Source organism: Salvelinus fontinalis, chromosome 35 (assembly GCF_029448725.1).
Source record: "Salvelinus fontinalis isolate EN_2023a chromosome 35, ASM2944872v1, whole genome shotgun sequence".
Taxonomy (NCBI): Eukaryota; Metazoa; Chordata; class Actinopteri; order Salmoniformes; family Salmonidae; genus Salvelinus; species Salvelinus fontinalis.
Window position 1 is genome coordinate 33,345,137 of NC_074699.1, and position 23,263 is coordinate 33,368,399.

General features: G+C 44.7%; 1 protein-coding gene across 1 annotated transcript in view; it reads left to right on the forward strand.

Annotated features, from left to right (window-relative positions):
* efl1 (elongation factor like GTPase 1) overlaps positions 1-23,263 on the forward strand; it is a 107,105-nt gene that overhangs the window by 23,480 nt on the left and 60,362 nt on the right. Inside the window, exons 12-14 of the mRNA XM_055900043.1 lie at positions 6,132-6,293; positions 6,470-6,641; positions 7,301-7,439. Of these exons, the coding sequence (XP_055756018.1) occupies positions 6,132-6,293; positions 6,470-6,641; positions 7,301-7,439 (473 nt within the window). The remainder of the gene's footprint in view (positions 1-6,131; positions 6,294-6,469; positions 6,642-7,300; positions 7,440-23,263) is intronic.

A 23,263-nucleotide genomic window follows, 5' to 3' on the forward strand; every position in this document is an offset into this window, starting at 1 on the left:
CACTTCCTCCTCTCCTCTGTCACAGTGCCAACCTGTAATGGCTGATTCTACCATTACACTGAGAGGAGGGAGGGAGAGAGAGACCTAACTAGCCTGTATTAGTTCAGCGAGAGATAGAAAGGGGGAGGGTGAAGGATGTTAGTGAGGAGGAAACATGCCATCCCACACACAGTATGCTACAGTAGAAAAGGCCTGGCCACCATCAGCCTAATGATCCAGCCAGGACCCCTTCCTTCCCCTGATGGCTGCCACCTGCTGCAGAAGCACACACACGCTGCTGGCAGATCCCAGGCCACCCATGGACTAGTTGGGGACAATTACTGTACATACCACAGATTTTCTCTCATCAGATCCATACCTTGTCAGCCCAGACATATCATTGGCCACCCATGGACTAGTAGGACCATTGAAACTACATACCTCTTATCTGATTATTATTATTATTTAAATCCATACCGTATCACCTCAGGCATATCTGTGGCCACCTGGGGGCTAGCATAGGCCATTGAAGCTGTGCATATCACTTCAGGCGTATCTCTGATCCTAGTTTAGCACTCCTACTCTGAGACACTTGATAAATACAGGCCCGGAGTTGTAACCTGATCAGGAAAACTCCTGGTCCCTAATGTTAAGAACTACAAATACCATAGCATCTGTGTCTTGTTTCTCTTGACACACATTTGGGACAGATCTAGGATCAGCTTCCCCTCTTCCTTTCCTAACCTTAACCATTAGTGTGGGAAACTGACCATAGATTGGCATCTAGGGGAAACTTCATCCTAGACCGTTCATATTGGAACAGTTGAGTTCAGCTCCATTGAGCCAGCCTGACCTAGATCTTTGTGTACATGCTACATAAGTAAAACTATGCATAATCATGTTCCGTTTACTTCGCCGACTGCTTTGCCATCTTAACTGCTTACAATCTTTCTGCATGTCTTCTAAATAGCAACTTATTCCCTATATAGTGCACTGCTTTTGACCAGTATCCTATGGGCTAAGATCTGCCTTCTCTGCAAAGGAAAACATACCTTATTCAATGGCCTCTACTATCATCTGTGTCCCAAATGGCACCTATTCCCTACATACAGTACCAGTCAAAAGTTTGGACACACTTACTCATTCAAGGGTTTTTCTTTATTTGTACTAGTTTCTACATTGTAGAATAATAGTGAAGACATCAAAACTATGAAATAACACATGCAATCATGTAGTAAACAAAAAACAGTTAAACAAATCATAATATATTATATTTTTAGATTCTTCAAAGTAGCCCCCCTTTGCCTTGATGACAGCTTTACACACTCTTGGCATTCTGTCAACCAGCTTCACCTGGAATGCTTTTCCAACAGTCTTGAAAGAGTTCCCACATATACTGATCACTCGTTGGCTGCTTTTCCTTCACTCTGCGGTCCAACTCATCCCATCTCAATTGGGTTGAGGTCGGGTGATTGTGGAGGACAGGTCATCTGATGCAGCACTCCATCACTCTCCTTCTTGGTCAACAAGCTCTTACACAGCCTGTTTTGGAATGAGTAGAGGTGCCTAAACTTTTAACTGGTACTGTATATAGTGATCTACTTTTGACTGGGGGTGTTTGGTCTGTTGTATAGTGTACATTACAAATATCAGGTATATTATATGTTTATGAGTAGTCTTGCAGATGGTACATGTTTGTGTTTTACATGAATAGCCTTCAATGCAGACACTTCGAACAATTTCCTTTTGGCTGTTTTAGATACGACACTATGTGTCTATTTCCCTTCTCGGTTCAACTTAAGGGGCTTTATTGGCATGGGAAACATATGTTAACATTGCCAAAGCATATGAAATAGATAATAAACAAAAGTGAAATAAACAATATAAAATGTACACTCACAAAATACATTTAAAATGTCATATGTCTATCTACAGTGTTGTAACGATGTGAAAATAGTACAAAAGGGAACATGAATAAACATAAATATGGGTTGTGTTTACAATGGTGTTTGTTCTTCACTGGTTGCCCTTTTCTTGTGGCAACAGGTCACAAACCTTGCTGCTGTGATGGCACGCTGGTATTTCACCCAATAGAAATGGGAGTTTATCAAAATTCGATTTGTTTTTTAATTCTTTGTTGGTCTGTAATCTGAGGGAAATATGTCTCTCTAATATGGTCATACATTTGGCAGGAGGTTAGGAAGTGCAACTCAGTTTCCACCTTGTTTTATGGGCAGTGTGCACATAGCATGTTTTCTTGAGAGACAGGTCTGCCTATGGCGGCCTTTCTCAGTAGCAAGGCGATGTTCACTGTACATAGTCACAGTGGTCTCTCTGTCTCTCTGTGTTTCTCTTTCTGAATCAGCTTCAGGGGGTTCCTGGCTGACACTCCTACATGCCTCCACAGCTATGGTTATGCTTTGTTACCATGGCACCCACCATCAATTTAGGTCTCAGTAGTAGTTCTGAGACTGCTCGTAGGAGTGAGAGGGCAACCTCTGTTTCTACCTCACCCCGTTCTTTCTCTCTCCCTCGCCCCTTCGTTTCTGACTCTCTCTCCATCTGTCTGTGTCTCTCTCTCCACAAACAGTCTTGACCTGGTGTTTTAAATGTCCTCTAGTCTGATTGGCTGGTGATGTCAGTGGGTTTTATTAATGGCTCTGGGCAGTTGCTGGGCAGAATACACACACTAGCATGCAGAATACACACACTAAAACATCCTCTCTCATTAACAGTATGAGGAACCTAGATGTTCTGTTTCTTTTTATTAAAGCAGCAGTCATCCTGTAAACTCATTGTTCTATATGTTTAATTATTTATAAGAGATAGCAAAACATCTAGAGCAGAACTTGGAAAGAGTTTCATCATGGAACAAGACTGTTGAGTTAACAAATGAACCAGTGTACAAAAGAGTGAAACCAATGTCTTCTGTTTTCATGTCCTGTAGAATCTTGCAAGTGTGACGAAAGCAGAATTCTAAGTTTATCAAGTGAGAATTCTCAAAGAAATGTGACCCAAACGTTTTTTGATCTCAGCAACACAATGACACGTGCAGCAAAGACTAAGAAGCAAAGTCAGACTTCAACCAACCACCCAAAGCGTTCCAGTATGGATGAAGGGCTGACGACAAAGCAGAAAGCAAATATCCATTGTGCTCTCGTGACATTTTTATGCACTCCGACTAAAATGGAAAGACTGCAACCAAAATCCTCAGCATGGTATGATGCTGATGAAGACTGTTTCACGAACAGCTTTAGTATCAATATCGTCTCATTTTCCACATATTTAAAACAGATATATATCACACACATACACGCACACAACCAGCTTATAACACACTTAAAAGGCTTGTGGTTTTGAGAGAATCCTACTTTAACGTTGAGAAGCTTGCGAAGCCATTACTTTATAACCACTGGAACGGAGGCCAGAGACCACAACGCATGGCTTTCCCATTAGTGCCCATGAGCGACTGATTTGACCTCATCAAGAAAAACACGGCAGCTCTGCTGTGGTCGCTTTGTTAAAGAATGTAGCTACGCAGTACGCTTATGAATGCAACGGCTTGGAATTGTTGAACGTCGAGCAAATAAGTCAATCTCGGGTGAAATGGAATAAGAGGGGGATGAGCGTGTGTGTTTGCATGAGCGTGTGTGCAGTGCACGCAGGTATGTGTGTTGTTCGAAAGAGTGTGTGTGTGTGGGGTGACAAATTGCAGGAGTCACACCTCACACTAAAGCAGCATTCCACAAGTAGTCCTTCAGTACAAAACATTGTTCCATTTCTCCCATGTTGCGGTCTTCATGGCAAGCCTGTATTCGTTTAGGCCCGTTTCTGTCTAATTTATACAAAACGTAATCAACCTGCCCACCCCCCTATAGTCTTTGTAAATGAGCAGAGCTTGTTTTATTGTTTGTTTATGTCCCAAATGGCACCCTATTCCCGGTGGGCCCTGGTCAAAAGTAGTGCACTATATAGGGAATAGGGTGCCATTTGGGACGGAACCTAAATTATGGGATAGTTTAAGTGGTCGGTCGTCAGGGAGCTGCGCTTGTGTGGATGGCCACTACTGTCAATCATGGCTTCCAGCTGTATCAATGTAGTCACTTTGAAGCTCTCTCTCTCTCACACACACACACACACACACACACACACACACACACACACACACACACACACACACACACACACACACACACACACACACACACACACACACACACACACACACACACACACACACACACCGCAATGACTCTGCAGTGTGCCATTTCAAACGACACACCCACATGCCTTGAGTTTGTGGTGGCCAGAGCAATTTTAGAGTAATTGTTATTCCGTTTTTCCAGCTTGGCCCGGAGACACCACCTATGTTGTCGTAATTGGTCAAATTTAACCTTTGCATATTTTCCATCGCCGGTATGTAATTAGAACATAGTTTCTCAGTGAGCGAAGTTAGCAGCACAAATAACCATCATGTGATGACAGGACTTGGTAGGATGAGGTACAAACCTGACCTCTTGACTCCATGCTGCATCCCAAATGGCACCCTATTGCCTAGTGCACTACTTTTGACCAGAGCCCTGGTCCCATATAACTACTGCTGGACACACTGTTCACACGCTGTCTGGACACACCATGTACACACACATACAGTACCAGTCAAAAATGTGGACACCTACTCATTCAAGGGTTTTCTTTATTTTTACTATTTTCTGTACTTCTCTCTGTACTTTGCTCTATTCATCTTTCCCTCGTTCCTGACTAGTCTCCCAGTCCCTGCCCCTGAAAAACATCCCCACAGCATTATGCTGCCACCACCATGCTTCACCGTAGGGATGGTGCCATGTTTCCTCCAGACGTGACGCTTGGCATTTAGGCCAAAGAGTTCAGTCTTGGTTTCAGAGAAGCTTGTTCAGTCTTGGACCAGAGAATCTTGTTTGTCATGGTCTGAGAGTTGTGCGTCTTTTACTGAGGAATGGCCTCCGTCTGGCCACTGTACCATAAAGGATGGTGGAGTGCTGCAGAGATGGTTGTCCTTCTGGAAGGTTCTTCCATCACCACAGAGGAATTCTGGAGCGCTGTCAGGGTGACCATCGGGTTCTTGGTCACCTCCCTGACCAAGGCCCTTCTCTCCCGATTGCTCAGTTTAGCCAGGCGGCCAGCTCTGGGAAGTCTTGGTGATTCCAAACTTCTTTTTAAGAATGATTGAGGCCACTGTATTCTTGGGGACTTTCAGTGCTGTAAAAAAAAATTGGGTACCCTTCCCCAGTTCTGTGCCTCGACACAATCCTGTCTCGGAGCTCTACAGACAATTCCTTTGACCTCATGTCTTGGTTTTTGCTCTGACATGCACTGTCAACTGTGGGAACTTATATAGACAGGTGTGTGCCTTTCCATAACATGTCCAATCAATTGAATTTACCACAGGTGGACTCCAAGTTGTAAAAACATCTCTAGGATGATCAGTGGAAACAGGATGCACCTGAGCTCAAATTCGAGTCTCATTGCAAAGGATCTGAATACTTATGTAAATAAGTTATTTCTGTTTTTTATTTTTAAAACATTTGCAAATATTTGTAAAAAACTTTATCGCTTTATCATGATGGGGTATTGTGTGTAGATTTGATGAGGGGGGGGGATAATTTAATCCATTTTAGAGTAAGGCTGTAACATAACAAAATGTGGAAAAAATCAAGGGGTCTTAATACTTTCTGAATGCACTGTATGATGGATTTTTGTCCAGGGCTCACTTGGAAAAAGAGATTTAAAAGTTTCAGTGTGACGTCTCTGGTTAAATTAAGGATGAATCAAATTAAACAGAGCGGTGCTAGTTGCTAGGCTATGTTACCCTGCTATAAAGACTTGGTTTAGTGGGTTGTTACATTTCTGTTTTGATGTGTCATGTCTAATATAATGTGTATTCATTGGCCCAAACAATGGACAGTGTTCAGTAGGGCAAACAATAGCAAAACGTTTTGCAATGGAATATTTTCAAAACCTTTTCTACCTACTGAACAGGTGTGTGTGTGTGTGTGTGTGTGTGTGTGTGTGTGTGTGTGTGTGTGTGTGTGTGTGTGTGTGTGTGTGTGTGTGTGTGTGTGTGTGTGTGTGTGTGTGTGTGTGTGTGTGTGTGTGTGTGTGTGTGCACACAGGCCGTTGACCCAGGAGGAGATGGCCCAACGCAGGGAGCTGGCCAGACAGAGACACACTGAGAGACTGGCAGCCATTCAGCAGACGGAAAGTGGGGAGGGAAATGCCCAATCAGGAAGTACAACACCGGCAACCACTCCTGGTGGAGACAACACCATAGGCAAGTGTCTCTCACATACACACACACACCCACCCACTCTTACCTTGCTAAAACCCCAACCCCTGGCCTCTTTTTCCCTAGTGGTTTGGAAGCTCTGGCCAGTTCCAATAACCAATATGTTCATGGTGATACCACTGATACCAGTGTATGTCTCCATTGTCTTCCCTGACATGCAGGTAGTGAGGTTGTCTCAGGCCAGATGCAGGGCCTGCCTCTGAAGGCTAAATCAGAGGAGGAGGAGGGGAAGGAGACGTTCGTAGCCTTCGCTAGAGTCTACAGCGGGGTGGTCCGCAGAGGACAGAAGGTGTTTGTGATGGGGCCCAAGTACGACCCTGCTCAAGGCCTGCGCATGGTAAGGATGTACACACTTACAGGCAGGCACACACGCGCACACACACACACACACACACACACACACACACACACACACACACACACACACACACACACACACACACACACACACACACACACACACACACACACACACACACACACACACACACACACACACACACACACACACACACACACACACACACACACACACCCACACACACACACACACACACACACACACACACACACACTCTGCAGAGGCACAAAACACATTTTCTGCTCAATTTGCAATATTCACCAGACAAAACAATAACTGTTCTGAAGATGAACCCAAATGCTGTTTGTTCAAAGAGCAAATATCATAAATGTTCTGCGTGTTTGTTTCCATCTCAAGATGTGTATTCCAAGGTGAAAGATAACATTGACTTCTATGATGAGGGCTGTGTTCCTCTGTGGCCTGGGCAACAGTAGTGTACTGTAGGGAATAGGGTGCCATTTGAGACAGACAAGTCGTTGTATTATTGTTGCCTCGTCCCTCCTGGCTTCAGTAGCAGTACTACTAACTAACAATTGCTTTTAGAATCCAATATCACACAACCAATGTACTGGATGATTGGCTCTGATGCTCTAGAGATCTAATGTTCTCTCTCTCTTTCTCTGTCTGTCTGTCAGCTCCCAGAGGGCAGTACTAGTGTGAGTGCCTGTCTCCCTCCCGTCCCTCACCTGGCCTGCTGCACCATGGACAGCCTCTACCTGCTGATGGGCAGAGAGCTGGAGGAACTAGAAGAGGTGCCATCAGGGAACGTACTGGGTAGGTACTCAAACACCTACACCTACTTGAAGTGAATAGTCTTTTGAAAGGTTCATGCATAATAGGATATTAACTTGTTATCCAATGTTCTTTTTACTGCACGAATAAAGGTGAAAGTTACATCTTTCAGAGTTCTTTGAAAGGCCCAGTGCAGTCAGACGTGATTTTCCTGTGTTTTATATATATATTTCCACGCTGAGGTTGGAATAACGTTGTGAAAAAGATGGTAATGTGTACGCGCTGTTTGAAAAGATTTCTGCCTGTTTTTGTGGGAGGGATTTTTGGCCTTCCATGGTAAATTAGTAGTACTGCTACTGAAGCCAGGAGGGACGAGGCAACAATAATACAACGACTTGTCTGTCTCAAATGGCACCCTATTCCCTACAGTACACTACTGTTGCCCAGGCCACAGAGGAACACAGCCCTCATCTAGACCAAAGAGAGTTCCAATCATCTCTGCTGATAAGAGCAAATTTTCAGTTTTACCCTCTCCACTCATACCACACCCAGACAGTCCTAGCAAAATTCTTGCTTGAGAATTTGCACTTTGCTAAGAAGCAATTTTTTGTTTGATTTTAATTTTTTTATTGAAAACAATCACAGTCAGGTACTTAATTGTTACCCAGAAATAATTTGAGATTAAAAACGCTGCATTGGACCTTTAAAGCTAGAATCCTTAGTTGCTACATAATTTTAAAAAAACGTATAAATTAATGATACATTGATTCTGGAAGAATATAACTTATAGCTTCTTTTACTCCAATGTTTGTAAACAATGTGAATGTAAACACTGTACCGCCTCAACATGGTTGAAACTATCATTTTAATACTATGGATGGTTGGTCCTTGCATCCTTAGCTCTGTCTATGAATTTGATTTGAATGTTTACATTTCTCCAGGCCCATCCCTCGGTTTTTCACCAAAACAGAACTGTGTGTGTGTGTGTGTGTGTGTGTGTGTGTGTGTGTGTGTGTGTGTGTGTGTGTGTGTGTGTGTGTGTGTGTGTGTGTGTGTGTGTGTGTGTGTGTGTGTGTGTGTGTGTGTGTGTGTGTGTGTGTGTACACACACGTGATCACTTTGCAGATCTCTACATTCAATTACTGAAAGGGAAACCTTTTGCCTTGCCTATACCATTAGTACATTATGAGATAGACGTGCATTAGCCATATTGACTGTACAGCAGCTGTCTAATGCCCATATCGTGGAGAAGATGATTTATCATGTAGTTGGCATGTCAACACCAGGCTACACATCCAGTTCATCATGTTGTTGTCCTGTCAACATCAGGCTACACATCCAGTTCATCATGTAGTTGTCCTGTCAACACCAGGCTACACATCCAGTTCATCATGTAGTTGTCCTGTCAACATCAGGCTACACATCCAGTTCATCATGTAGTACTCCTGTCAACACCAGGCTACACATCCAGTTCATCATGTAGTTGTCCTGTCAACACCAGGCTACATATCCAGTTCATCATGTAGTTGTCCCGTCAACATCAGGCTACACATCCAGTTCATCATGTAGTTGGCATGTCAACATTAGGCTACACATCCAGTTCATCATGTAGTTGTCATGTCAACACCAGGCTACACATCCAGTTCATCATATAGTTGTCCTGTCAACACCAGGCTAAACATCCAGTTCATCATGTAGTTGTCCTGTCAACACCAGGCTACACATCCAGTTCATCATGTAGTTGTCCTGTCATCACCAAGCTACACATCCAGTTCATCATGTAGTTGTCCTGTCAACACCAGGCTACACATCCAGTTCATCATGTAGTTTTCCTGTCAACACCAGGCTACACATCCAGTTCATCATGTAGTAGTCCTGTCAACACCAGGCTACACATCCAGTTCATCATGTAGTTGTCCTGTCAACATCAGGCTACACATCCAGTTCATCATGTAGTTGTCCTGTCAACATCAGGCTACACATCCAGTTCATGTTGTTGTCCTGTCAACATCAGGCTACACATCCAGTTCATGTTGTTGTCCTGTCAACATCAGGCTACACATCCAGTTCATCATGTAGTTGTCCTGTCAACATCAGGCTACACATCCAGTTCATGTTGTTGTCCTGTCAACATCAGGCTACACATCCAGTTCATGTTGTTGTCCTGTCAACATCAGGCTACACATCCAGTTCATCATGTAGTTGTCCTGTCAACATCAGGCTACACATCCAGTTCATCATGTAGTTGTCCTGTCAACATCAGGCTACACATCCAGTTCATGTTGTTGTCCTGTCAACATCAGGCTACACATCCAGTTCATCATGTAGTTGTCCTGTCAACATCAGGCTACACATCCAGTTCATCATGTAGTTGTCCTGTCAACACCACTATACATATGAACATAACAAGTTTCAACAACTGAGACAAACTGAACAAGTTCCACAGACATGTGACTAACAGAAATGGAATAATGTGTCCCTGAACAAAGGGGGTTCAAAAGTAACAGTCAGTATCTGGTGTGGCCACCAGCTGCATTAAGTACAGCAGTGCGTCTCCTCCTCATGGACTGCACCAGATTTGCCAGTTCTTGCTGTGAGATGTTACACCACTCTTCCACCAAGGCACCTGCAAATTCCCGGGCATTTCTGGGGAGAATGTCCCTAGCCCTCATCCGCTGATCCAATAGTTCCCAGATGTGCTCTATGTGATTGAGGTCCGGGCTCTTCGCTGGCCATTGCAGGGCACTGACATTCCTGTCTTGCAGGAAGTCACTCACCGAACGAGCAGTGTGGCTGGTGGCATTGTCATGCTGGAGGGTCATGTCAGGATGAACCTGCAGGAAGGGTACCACATGATGGAGGAGGATGTCTTCCCTGTAACGCACAGCTTTTGAGATTTCCTGCAATGACAGCAAGCTCAGTCCGATGATGCTGTGACACACCACCCCAGACCATGACGGACCCTCCACCTCCAAATCAATCCCGCTCCAGAGTACAGGCCTCAGTGTAACGCTCATTCCTTCGACGATAAATGAGAATCCGACCATCACCCCTGGTGAGACAAAATCGCAACTCGTCAGTGAAGAGCACTTTTTGCCAGCCCTGTCTGGTCCAGTGATGGTGGGTTTGTGCCCATAGGCGACGTTGTTGCCGGTGATGTCTGGTAAGGACATGCCTTACAACAGGCCTACAAGCCCTCAGTTCAGCCTCTGTCCGCAATAGGCTGAGAGTCTTAGCACTGATGGACGCACTGATGGAGGGATTGTGCGTTCCCTGTGTAACTCGGGCAGTTGTTGTCATCCTGTACCTGTCCCGCAGGTGTGATGTTCAGATGTACCGATCCTGTGCAGGTGTTGTTACATGTGGTATGCCATTGCGAGGACTATCATCTGTCCTTTATGCCTCCCTGTAGCGCTGTCTTAGGCACGTTCACGCAGATGAGCAGAGACCCTGGGCATCTTTCTTTTGGTGTTTTTCAGAGTCAGTAGAAAGGCCTCTTTGGTGTCTTTACTTTTCATAACTGTGACATTAATTGCCTACCGTCTGTAAGCTGTTAGTGTCTTAACGACCGTTCCACAGGTGCATGTTCATTCATTGTTTATGGTTCATTGAACAAGCATGGGAAACAGTGTTTAAACCCTTTACAATGAAGATCTGTGAAGTTATTTGGATTTTTACGAATTTTCTTTGAAAGACAGGGCCCTGAAAAGGGGACGTTTCTTTTTTTTGCTGAGTTTAGTACACTACCGTTGGGCCACCATATGTTGGGAATAGGGTGCCTTTTCGGGACGCTACCCTAAGGCTCCGCTGAGTGCTGCTATTATGAAGCTATCATCATGTTGTCTATGTGCCGGTCATTACAAGCCTATAAAGAGCAATGGGAGATGTATTTTGTCTGATGAAGAGCCACCCTGCGTCCCAAATAGTACCCGATCTCTTGTTTTCTGCACTGCTTTTGACTGGGCCCATAGAGCTCTGGTCAAAAGCAGTGCACTAAATAGGTAATAGGGATAATGGACTATGCATTATCGTCCAGTTTAATCTGCTTGGATAATGGACGCTAAAGAGATCTGACAATTCACTAATGTTTCTACAAATGCATTGTTTTGTTATGCATCTTAATGTCTGATCAGCTGATCAGCTTTTCCTGACCAAGATGGACGATTTTCTATCATATTGCTAGGATACCAATGTCCATTCTAGTGTTTTATATGTAATTGTAAACTGGGCGGTTCGAGCCCTGAATGCTGATTTGGCTGACTGCCGTGGTATATCAGACCGTATACCACTGGTATGACAACATTTTATTTTTACTGCTCTAATTACGTTGCTAACCAGTTTATAATAGCAATAAGGCACCTCAGGGGTTTGTGATATATGGCCAATACCCCCATGGCTAAGGGCTGTATCCAGGCACTCCTCATTGCGTCGTGCTTAAGAACAGCCCTTAGCCATGGTATATTGTCCATATACCACACCCCCTCGTGCCTTATTGCTTAATTCTATGATGGACAGTATTTTCTTGGACATGGTGAAAATAAATGATCCTGCATTGTAGTATTGTGAGTAATACTGTTTAGTGTATAGAAAATCTAGCCAAGTGACTGATTATAATAGGACAGTTATCCATGTGTAAAAACACACACACACCACAACACACAGGACACACACAGAGTCGGCCATGTGGGAACCATCATGTCCTCCTGGTAGTTGAGTGTGGGCGAGGGGAAGAAACCGTTGAAACGTCAGTGTGTAAACTCAGCCAGGCTGTGGTCGCGCGCACACACACACACACACAGGCTGTGGTCCTGATTAGAACCTCCTTATTCTCTGACGGGTGGAAGAGTTCGCTGGAGAGGGGAAAGAACACACACCAGCTTGCCTGTGTCTGATATCGGAGACTAATAATCCCCACCTCATGACGAGACACACACAGCACGACCGCATGACAAAGCAAGCTCTGTGTGAGAGAGACCCACTCAAAGATATCTCCCCTACACAAGAATCAGACCTATACCACCCGGGTAGAAATCACTACATCTCACTCACACACACACACACACTCACACACACACTCACACACACACTCACACACACACTCACACTCACACACACACTCACACTCACACACACTCACACTCACACACACTCTCACACACACACTCTCACACACACACACACACACACACACACACACACACACACACACACACACACACACACACACACACACACACACACACACACACACACACACACACACACACACACACACACACACAGAGGGAAAGTAGCGTGCTTTAGAGCCATTGTGTGGAGCTCTCTCCTCTGTTTCCTTCCAGCTGTTGGAGAAAACGGATTCAGGAAATGAAGACCTCCATCACTGTTTAACTCTGACATCACAGTCCACACACCACACCCCTTGCTGATATTATTTGACAGTAAGTGAGCTTTTATGTTCTGAGAACGTCTCCCTTTATGTCGATGCCATTTCAGAGATCAACGAGCGGAAAACTGCCTCTCTGATTCCTCTTTGATTTATATCGTGCCCTATTTATTGTGAGATATTTATATATATATACACTGCTCAAAAAAATAAAGGGAACACTTAAACAACACAATGTAACTCCAAGTCAATCACACTTCTGTGAAATTTAAACTGTCCACTTAGGAAGCAACACTGATTGACAATAAATTTCACATGCTGTTGTGCAAATGGAATAGACAAAAGGTGGAAATTATAGGCAATTAGCAAGACACCCCCCAAAACAGGAGTGATTCTGCAGGTGGTGACCACAGACCACTTCTCAGTTCCTATGCTTCCTGGCTGATGTTTTGGTCACTTTTGAATGCTGGCGGTGCTCTCACTCTAGTGGTAGCATGAGACGGAGTCTACAACCCACACAAGTGGCTCAGGTAGTGCAGTTCATCCAGGATGGCACATCAATGCAAACTGTGGCAAAAAGGTTTGCTGTGTCTGTCAGCGTAGTGTCCAGAGCATGCAGGCGCTACCAGGAGACAGGCCAGTACATCAGGAGACGTGGAGGAGGCTGTAGGAGGGCAACAACCCAGCAGCAGGACCGCTACCTCCGCCTTTGTGCAAGGAGGAGCACTACCAGCGCCCTGCAAAATGACCTCCAGCAGGCCACAAATGTGCATGTGTCAGCATATGGTCTCACAAGGGGTCTGAGGGTCTCATCTCGGTACCTAATGGCAGTCAGGCTACCTCTGGCGAGCACATGGAGGGCTGTGCGGCCCCACAAAGAAATGCCACCCCACACCATGACTGACCCATCGCCAAACCGGTCATGCTGGAGGATGTTGCAGGCAGCAGAACGTTCTCCACGGCGTCTCCAGACTCTGTCACGTCTGTCACATGTGCTCATGTGCTCAGTGTGAACCTGCTTTCATCTGTGAAGAGCACAGGGCGCCAGTGGCGAATTTGCCAATCTTGGTGTTCTCTGGCAAATGCCAAACGTCCTGCACGGTGTTGGGCTGTAAGCACAACCCCCACCTGTGGACGTCGGGCCCTCATACCACCCTCATGGAGTCTGTTTCTGACCGTTTGAGCAGACACATGCACATTTGTGGCCTGCTGGAGGTCATTTTGCAGGGCGCTGGTAGTGCACCTCCTTGCACAAAGGCGGAGGTAGCGGTCCTGCTGCTGGGTTGTTGCCCTCCTACAGCCTCCTCCACGTTTCCTGATGTACTGGCCTGTCTCCTGGTAGCGCCTGCATGCTCTGGACACTACGCTGACAGACACAGCAAACCTTTATGCCACAGTTCGCATTGATGTGCCATCCTGGATGAACTGCACTACCTGAGCCACTTGTGTGGGTTGTAGACTCCGTCTCATGCTACCACTAGAGTGAGAGCACCGCCAGCATTCAAAAGTGACCAAAACATCAGCCAGGAAGCATAGGAACTGAGAAGTGGTCTGTGGTCACCACCTGCAGAATCACTCTTGTTTTGGGGGGTGTCTTGCTAATTGCCTATAATTTCCACCTTTTGTCTATTCCATTTGCACAACAGCATGTGAAATTTATTGTCAATCAGTGTTGCTTCCTAAGTGGACAGTTTGATTTCACAGAAGTGTGATTGACTTGGAGTTACATTGTGTTGTTTAAGTGTTCCCTTTATTTTTTTGAGCAGTGTATATATATATATATATATAGTTAGTTGAAGTCGGAAGTTTACATACTCTTAGTCATTAAAACTTGTTTTTCAACCACTCCACAAATTTCTTGTTAACAAACTATAGTTTTGGCAAGTCGGTTAGGACATCTACTTTGTGCATGACACAAGTAATTCTCCCCCCCCCCACACTTTCTCTCTCTTGCTCTCTTTCTCCCCCCCCTCCTTTCCGTCTTCTTGTGGTGGGTGTGCCTGCTCTCGTCCTATCTGACCGTATGGTTCATCACTGTGCCCACTGAAATACTGCTGAGTCTCCTCCATCAGCCACACACAACACATCCTCCTAATCATTCATGCCCCCGGCTGCTTTTTAATATCGTTCACATCACAAATGGCACCCTATTCCCTACATCAAGACACTCCAACCTTTTTCCTGGAGAGCTACCCTGTAGGTTTATGCTCCAACCCCATTTGTAACTAACCTGATTAAGTTTATCAACCAGCCAGTTATTAGAATCCAGAGGGCTTGATTACAGTTGGATTAGCAGCCAGCATATTATTTCATTACAATCCTCCTCACACTCCTCGATGCAACAGTCTCCGTCCAGACCCATTCATTTCATTACAAACCTCCTCACACTCCTCGATGCAACAGTCTCCGTCCAGACCCATTCATTTCATTACAATCCTCCTCACACTCCTCGATGCAACAGTCTCCGTCCAGACCCATTCATTTCATTACAATCCTCCTCACACTCCTCGATGCAACAGTCTCCGTCCAGACCCATTCATTTCATTACAATCCTCCTCACACTCCTCGATGCAACAGTCTCCGTCCAGACCCATTCATTTCATTACAATCCTCCTCACACTCCTCGATGCAACAGTCTCCGTCCAGACCCATTCATTTCATTACAATCCTCCTCACACTCCTCGATGCAACAGTCTCCGTCCAGACCCATTCATTTCATTACAATCCTCCTCACACTCCTCGATGCAACAGTCTCCGTCCAGACCCATTCATTTAATTACAATCCTCCTCACACTCCTCGATGCAACAGTCTCCGTCCAGACCCATTCATTTAATTACAATCCTCCTCACACTCCTCGATGCAACAGTCTCCGTCCAGACCCATTCATTTCATTACAATCCTCCTCACACTCCTCGATGCAACAGTCTCTGTCCAGACCCATTCATTTAATTACAATCCTCCTCACACTCCTCGATGCAACAGTCTCCGTCCAGACCCATTCATTTCATTACAATCCTCCTCACACTCCTCGATGCAACAGTCTCTGTCCAGACCCATTCATTTAATTACAATCCTCCTCACACTCCTCGATGCAACAGTCTCTGTCCAGACCCATTCATTTCATTACAATCCTCCTCACACTCCTCGATGCAACAGTCTCCGTCCAGACCCATTCATTTCATTACAATTCTCAGCTTCAAAGACTCAGCCACAGTGCTTTGATCCCCTGCTAGTATTATAGGATTATAGAATAATTCAATTATAAGATCTTATACCAAACATACGCATGTATGCGCTCACATCAACGATGTGATTTCTGGCTCATGAATATTGAAACACTGAGGTGATATTTGAGTGGTCGTAGTAGAAAATGTTGATGGACCCCCCCCCCCCCAGATTTGAAATGTTTTTTACTTTTAGAAATGCTTTAAGTTTATGAAGAGTAGATTGTTGTTTTATTTAGCACATTTTAGGGGGGTGACACTGTTTTGATCACAAAGTTTTGATTAGTAGATCAAATACTGTAAATTGTTTTATTCATAGTTTCTGAGGCAACAAGACTTAATATGGGAAATAGATATCTCTCTCACAGCTCTCAATAGCCTACACTGAGAACAGGTTGCCTTTCTTTGCTTGTATTTCACCATTGAGCAGTCTTTAGTCCTTTTTGATCTGTTCTATTCAGATTGTTTTAAATTATGCATTTAGTTTTGAGAAGATATTGAATTCAGTCTTAAACTTTCTTTGATACCATAAGGTTATTACCGTCAAGCACATGAACAGTAGATCAGCGACTGCTAGTAGTACATTTAAACAGTCGTTACCAGCTTCACTCTCCACTGCTGTCAATAGAAAACACACATGCATACTTTACTACATTTGACATTTTAGTAATTTAGCAGACGCTCTTATCCAGAGCGACTTACAGGAGCAATTATGGTTAAGTGCCTTGCTCAATGGCACGTAGATAGATTTCACCTAGTCAGCTCGGGGATTCGAACCAGCAACCTTTCAGTTACTGGCCCAACGCTCACTTGACTACCACCCAGCCTGTACATTTGTCCAAAATAAATAAATAAACCTAGTTGTGGTATAACGCCATGATTACATCGATGCCAAGTAGAAGATGACTTGTGTGTTTAATGTTTATCTAGTTAACGCCAATAGTTTGTCGCTCCGGTTAGAGACGTGGGCAGAATCAAACTCAGACACACACAGACTTTCATCACACCACAATGGGACCCAGCTGTATAGAAACCTAGCAAAGAAAGAGGGCTTGAAGTCGTCGTCCAAGTAGTCGCTCCACAGGGAAAGAGAAGAGGGAAAAAGCGGCAGTAGAATGAATAAAGCTGATTCAACGCCAGGCAGCTTTAGGAAAACATTTGTCTTGCGTTAGGCCTGAGCCACGCTGCCAGCGGTGAGGGGGCAGACGACTCAGATCTGTTGAGCAGTAGGGAGGGAGTGCACTGATCTGATCTCAACCACATCACACCAGCGCTCTGACACCATTAACCAGTATAGTCCATTACACCCCGGTGTGGGCCTGTACACTGTATAGCCCAGTACAGTCTAGTCCACTGTATAGTACAGTATAGCTCATTATAGACCGGTTCAGTATAGCTCTATATAGACCGGTTCAATATAGCTCATTATAGACCGGTACAGTCTAGTTCAGTATTGCTCATAGGTCAATAGTTTAGTATAGCTCATTATAGACCGGTACAGTCTAGTTCATTATAAACCAGTAGTTTATTCTAGTTTAGTATAGCCCCATATACTACCCACCACTGCGACCTGTATGCTCTCGTTGGCTGGTCCTCGCTTCATATTCGTCGCCAAACCCACTGGCTCCAGGTCATCTATAAGTCTAAAGGTAAAGCCCCGCCTTATCTCAGCTCACTAGTCACGATAGCAGCACCCACCCGTAGCACACGCTACGGGTGGTATATTTCACTGGTCAGCAGGTATATTTCACTGGTCACCCCCAAAGCCAATTCCTCCTTTGGCAGCTCTGGAACGACTGGAATGACTGGAACGAATTGCAAATATCACTGAAGCTGGAGACTCAAATCTCCCTCACTAACTTTAAGCACCAGCTGTCAGAGCAGCTCACAGATCACTGCACCTATACATAGCCCATCTGTAAATAGCCCATCCAACTACCTCATCCCCATACTGTTATTTATTTATTTTTGCTCCTTTGCACCCCAGTATCTCTACTTGCACATTCATCTTCTGCAAATATATCACTCCAGTGTTTAATTGCTACATTGTAATTATTTCTTCACTATGGCCTATTTATTGCCTTACCTCCCGTATCTTACCTCATTTGTACACACTGTATATAGACTTTTTCTACTGTATTATTGACTGTATGTTTGTTTATTCCATGTGTAACTCTGTGATGTTGTATGTTGAACTGCTTTGCTTTATCTTGGCCAGGTCGCAGTTGTAAATGAGAACTTGTTCTCAACTGGCCTACCTGGTTAAATAAAGGTGAAATAAATGAACAAATACAAATTATTGGTCAGTACAGTATAGTTCATTATAAACCAATAGTTTATTCTGGTTTAGTATAGTTCATTATAAATCAGTACAGTCTAGTTCAATTTAGCTCATTATAAACCAATAGTTTATTCTAGTTTAGTATATTTCATTCTAAATCAGTACAGTCTAGTTCAGTTAAGCTCATTATAAACCAATAGTTTATTCTAGTTTAGTATAGTTCATTATAAATCAGCACAGTCTAGTTCAGTTTAGCTCATTATAAACCAATAGTTTATTCTAGTTTAGTATAGTTCATTATAAATCAGTACAGTCTAATTCAGTTTAGCTCATTATAAACTGTGTAGTTTCAGTCCTGGATGCTGAATGTTTATATCAGACAATAAATCACAGGTATGAATCAAAAATACTTTACTATTGGATTTATGTTGGTTGCCAGTTTATAATAGCAATAAGGCACCTCAGGGGTTTGTGGTTTATGGCGGATATACCACACCTTCTCGGGCCTTATTGCTTAATTATAGTTCAGTCTAGTCCAGTATAGCTCAGTACAATACCGTTTTTACCAATGAATGTGATTATACAGAGAGAGTCAGCAGTTTTAAGGTCCTTGGTGTCCACCTCACCGAGGACTTGACATGGACCAACAACACCACCACTCTTGTCAAGAGGGCACAACAGCATCTCTACTTCCTAAGGCTTAAGAAATTTGGCATGCCACCCCGGGTCCTCTCCAAATACTACCGCTGCACCATCGAGAGCATCCTGACCGGTTGCATCACGGCCTGGTATGTAAATTGCTCTGTCCACGACTGCAAGCCCTCCAGCGGGTAGTGAAGATGGCCCAGTATGTCCCAACCCATCCTGGACATCGACTCAAAATGGTGCCTGAGGAAGTCCCGCAGCATCTTCAAGGGCCCCACACAGCCCAGCCACGAGCTGTTCACTCCCATACCGTTGGGCAGACGGTATCGAAGCATCAATCAATCAATCAAATGTATTTATAAACCCCACTTGCATCAGCTGATGTCACAAAGTGCTGTACAGAAACCCAGCCTAAAACCCCAAACAGCAAGTAATGCAGGTGTAGAAGCACGGTGGCTATGAAAAACTCCCTAGAAAGGCCAGAACCTAGGAAGAAACCTAGAGAGGAACCAGGCTATGAGTGGTGGCCAGTCCTCTTCTGGCTGTGCCGGGTGGAGAATATAACAGAACATGGCCAAGATGTACAAATGTTCATAGATGAGCAGCAGTGTCAAATAATAATAATGACAGTGGTTGTCGAGGATGCAACAGGTCAGCACCTCAGGAGTAAATGTCAGTTGGCTTTTCATAGCCGATCATTGAGAGTATCTCTACCGCTCCTGCTGTCTCTAGAGAGTTGAAAACAGCAGGTCTGGGACAGGTAGCACGTCCGGTGAACAGGTCAGGGTTCAGTTGAAACTGGAGCAGCAGCACGGCCAGGTGGACTGGGGACAGCAAGAAGTTATCAGGCCAGGTAGTTCTGAGGCATGGTCCTAGGGCTCAGGTCCTCTGAGAGAAAGAAAGAGAGAGAGAATTAGAGAGAGCATACTAACATTCACAGAGGACACCGGATAAGACAGGAGAAGTACTACAGATATAACAGACTGACCCTAGCCCCCCGAAACATAAACTACTGCAGCATAAATACTGGAGGCTGAGACAGGAGGGGTCGGGAGACACTGTGGCCCCGTCCGACTATACACCCGGACAGGGCCAAACAGGCAGGATATAACCCCACCCACTTTGGCAAAGCACAGCCCCCACACCGCTACATGGATAACTTCAACCACCAACTTACCATCTTGAGACAAGGCCGAGTATAGCCCACAAAGATCTCCGCCACGGCACAACCCAATGGGGGGCGCCAGCCCGGACAGGAAAATCACGTCAGTGACTCCACCCACTCAAGTGACGCACCTCTCCTAGGGACGGCATGGAAGAGCACCAGTAAGCCAGTGACTCAGCCCCTGTAATATGGTTAGAGGCAGAGAATCCCAGTGGAGAGAGGGGAACCGGCCAGGCAGAGACAGCAAGGGCGGTTTGTTGCTCCAGTGCCTTTCCGTTCACCTTCACATTCCTGGACCAGACTGCACTCAATCTTTGGACCTACTGAAGAGATGAGTCTTCAATAAAGACTTAAAGGTTGAGACAGAGTCTGCGTGTCTCACATGGATAGGCAGACCATTCCATAAAAATAGAGCTCTATAGGAGAAAGCCCTGCCTCCAGCTGTTTGCTTAGGAATTCTAGGGACAGTAAGGTGGCCTGCGTCTTGTGACCGTAACGTACGTGTAGGTATGTACGGCAGGACCAAATCGGAAAGATTGGTAGGAGCAAGCCCGTGTAATGCTTTGTAGGTCAGCAGTAAAACCTTGAAATCAGCCCTTGTCTTAACAGGACGCCAGTTTAGAGAGGCTAGCACTGGAGTAATGTAATCACATTTTTTGGTTCTAGTCAAGAATCTAGCAGCCGTGTTTAGCACTAACTGAAATGTATTTAGTGCTTTATCTGGGTAGCCGGAAAGTAGAGCATTGCAGTAGTCTAACCTAGAAGTGACAAAAGCATGGATACATTTTTCTAAATAATTTTTGGACTGAAAGTTTCAGATTTTTGCAATGTTACGTAGATGGAAAATAGCTGTCCTTGAAACAGTCTTGATATGAGTAACGCCGAGGTCCTTCACAGTTATATTTGAGACGACTGTACAACTATCAAGACCGGGTGGCGCAGTGGTCTAGGGCACTGCATCGCAGTGCTAGCTGCGCCACCAGAGTCTCTGGGTTCGCGCCCAGGCTGGGCTGGGTTCGCACCCAGGCTCTGTCACAGCCGGCCGCAACCGGGAGGTCCGTGGGGCGACGCACAATTGGCATAGCGTCGTCCGGGTTAGGGAGGGTTTGGTCGGTAGGGATATCCTTGTCTCAGTATGTAAAAAACTAAAAAAAATGTAATAAAATGTATGCACTCTACTGTAAGTCGCTCTGGATAAGAGTGTCTGCTAAATGACTAAAATGTAAATGTAAGACTAATTGTCAGATTCAACAGAAGATCTCTTTGTTTCTTGGGACCTAGAACAAGCATCTCTGTTTTGTCCGAGTTTAAAAATAAAACATTTGCCGCCATCCACTTCCTTATGTCTGAAACACAGGGTTCCAGGGAAGGCAATTTCGGGGCTTCACCATGTTTCATCGAAATGTACAGGACAAGTCTCTGAATATCCTTAAGTGGCATGAGGTCTGATACGAACAGGTTCAGACAGCAATCAGACTGCTGAACATTTAAACTGGACTGATCATCTGCACTGACTCTCTGCACCTAAGCACACATGTACTCACTCACAGTTATGCATTCATCTCCACACACACACACATACACATTGCCTTCTGAAAGTATTCAGACCCCTTGATTTATTTTCAGATTCTGTTAGGTTACAGCCTTACTCTAAAATTGTTACAAATCTTTTTTTTCCCCTCGTCAATCTACACACAATCCCCGACAATGACAAAGTAAAAACTGTTTTTTAGAAGTGGAAATATCACATTTACATAAGTATTTTACTAAAGACACTTTACTCACTTTGTTGAAGAACCTTTGTGAGCGATTACAGCCTCGAGCCTGTAATGACATTACAAGCTTGGCACACCCTGAATTTGGGGAGTTTCTCCCATTCTTCTCTGCAGAGCCTCTCAAGCTCTGTCTGGTTGGATCTCTCCAGAGATGTTCGGTCAAGTTCAATTTTGGGCTCTGGCTGGGCCACTCAAGGATATTCAGAGACTTGTTCTGAAGCCACTCCTGTGTTGTCTTGGCTGTGTGCTTAGGGTCGTTGTCCTGTTGGAAGGTGAACCCTCACCCTAGTCTGAGGTCTCTGGAGCAGTTTTTCATCAAGGATCTCTCTGTACTTTGCTGTATTCATCTTTCCCTCGATCCTGACTAGTATCCCAGTCCCTGCCCCTGAAAAACATCCCCACAGCATGATTCTGCCACCACCATGCTTCACTGTAGAGATGGTGCCAGGTTTCCTCCAGACGTGACACTTCGCATTCATGCCAATCTTGGTTTCATCAGAACAGAGGATCTTGTTTTTCATGGTCTGAGAGTCTTTAGGTGCCTTTTGGCAAACTCCAAGCGGGCTGTCATGTGCCTTTTACTGAGGAGTGGCTTCCGTCTGGCCACTATACAATAGTGGCCTGATTGATGGAGTGCTGCAGAGATGGTTGTCCTTCTGGAAGGTTCTCCCATCTCCACAGAGGAACTCTAGAGCTCTGTCAGTGACCATCGGGTTCTTGTTCACCTCCCTGACCAAGGCCCTTCTCCCCCAATTGCTCAGTTTGGATGGGCGCCTAGCTCTAGGAAGTCTTGGTGGTTCCAAACTTCTTTCATTTAAGAATGATAGATGCCACTGTGTTCTTTGAGACCTTCAATGCTGCAGACATTTTTTGGTACCCTTCCCCAGATCTGTGCCTTGACATAATCTTGTCTCGGAGCGCTACGGACAATTCCTTCGACCTCATGGCTTGGTTTTTGCTCTGACATGCACTGTCAACTGTGGGACCTTTTATATAGACAGGTGTGTGCCTTTCCAAATCATGTACAATCAATTAAATTTACCAAAGGTGTGGACTCCAAGTTATAGGAACATCTCAAGATTATCAATGGAAACAGGATGCACCTGAGCTCAATTTTAAGTCCATGGCAAAGGGTCTGAATACTTGTGTAAATAAGGTAACTGTTTTTTTTAGTTTTTTTTTATGTGCAAACATTTATAAAAAACTATTTTTGCTTTGTCTTTATGGGGTTTTGTGTGTAGATTGATGAGGGAAACATTTTAATTCGATCCATTTTATAATAGGGATGTAACGTAACAAAATGTGAAAAAGTCAAGGACCTGAATACTTTCCAAATGCACTGTAGGTTCTGGATGGCAGGGAGCTCAACCCCAATGATGTACTGTGCCA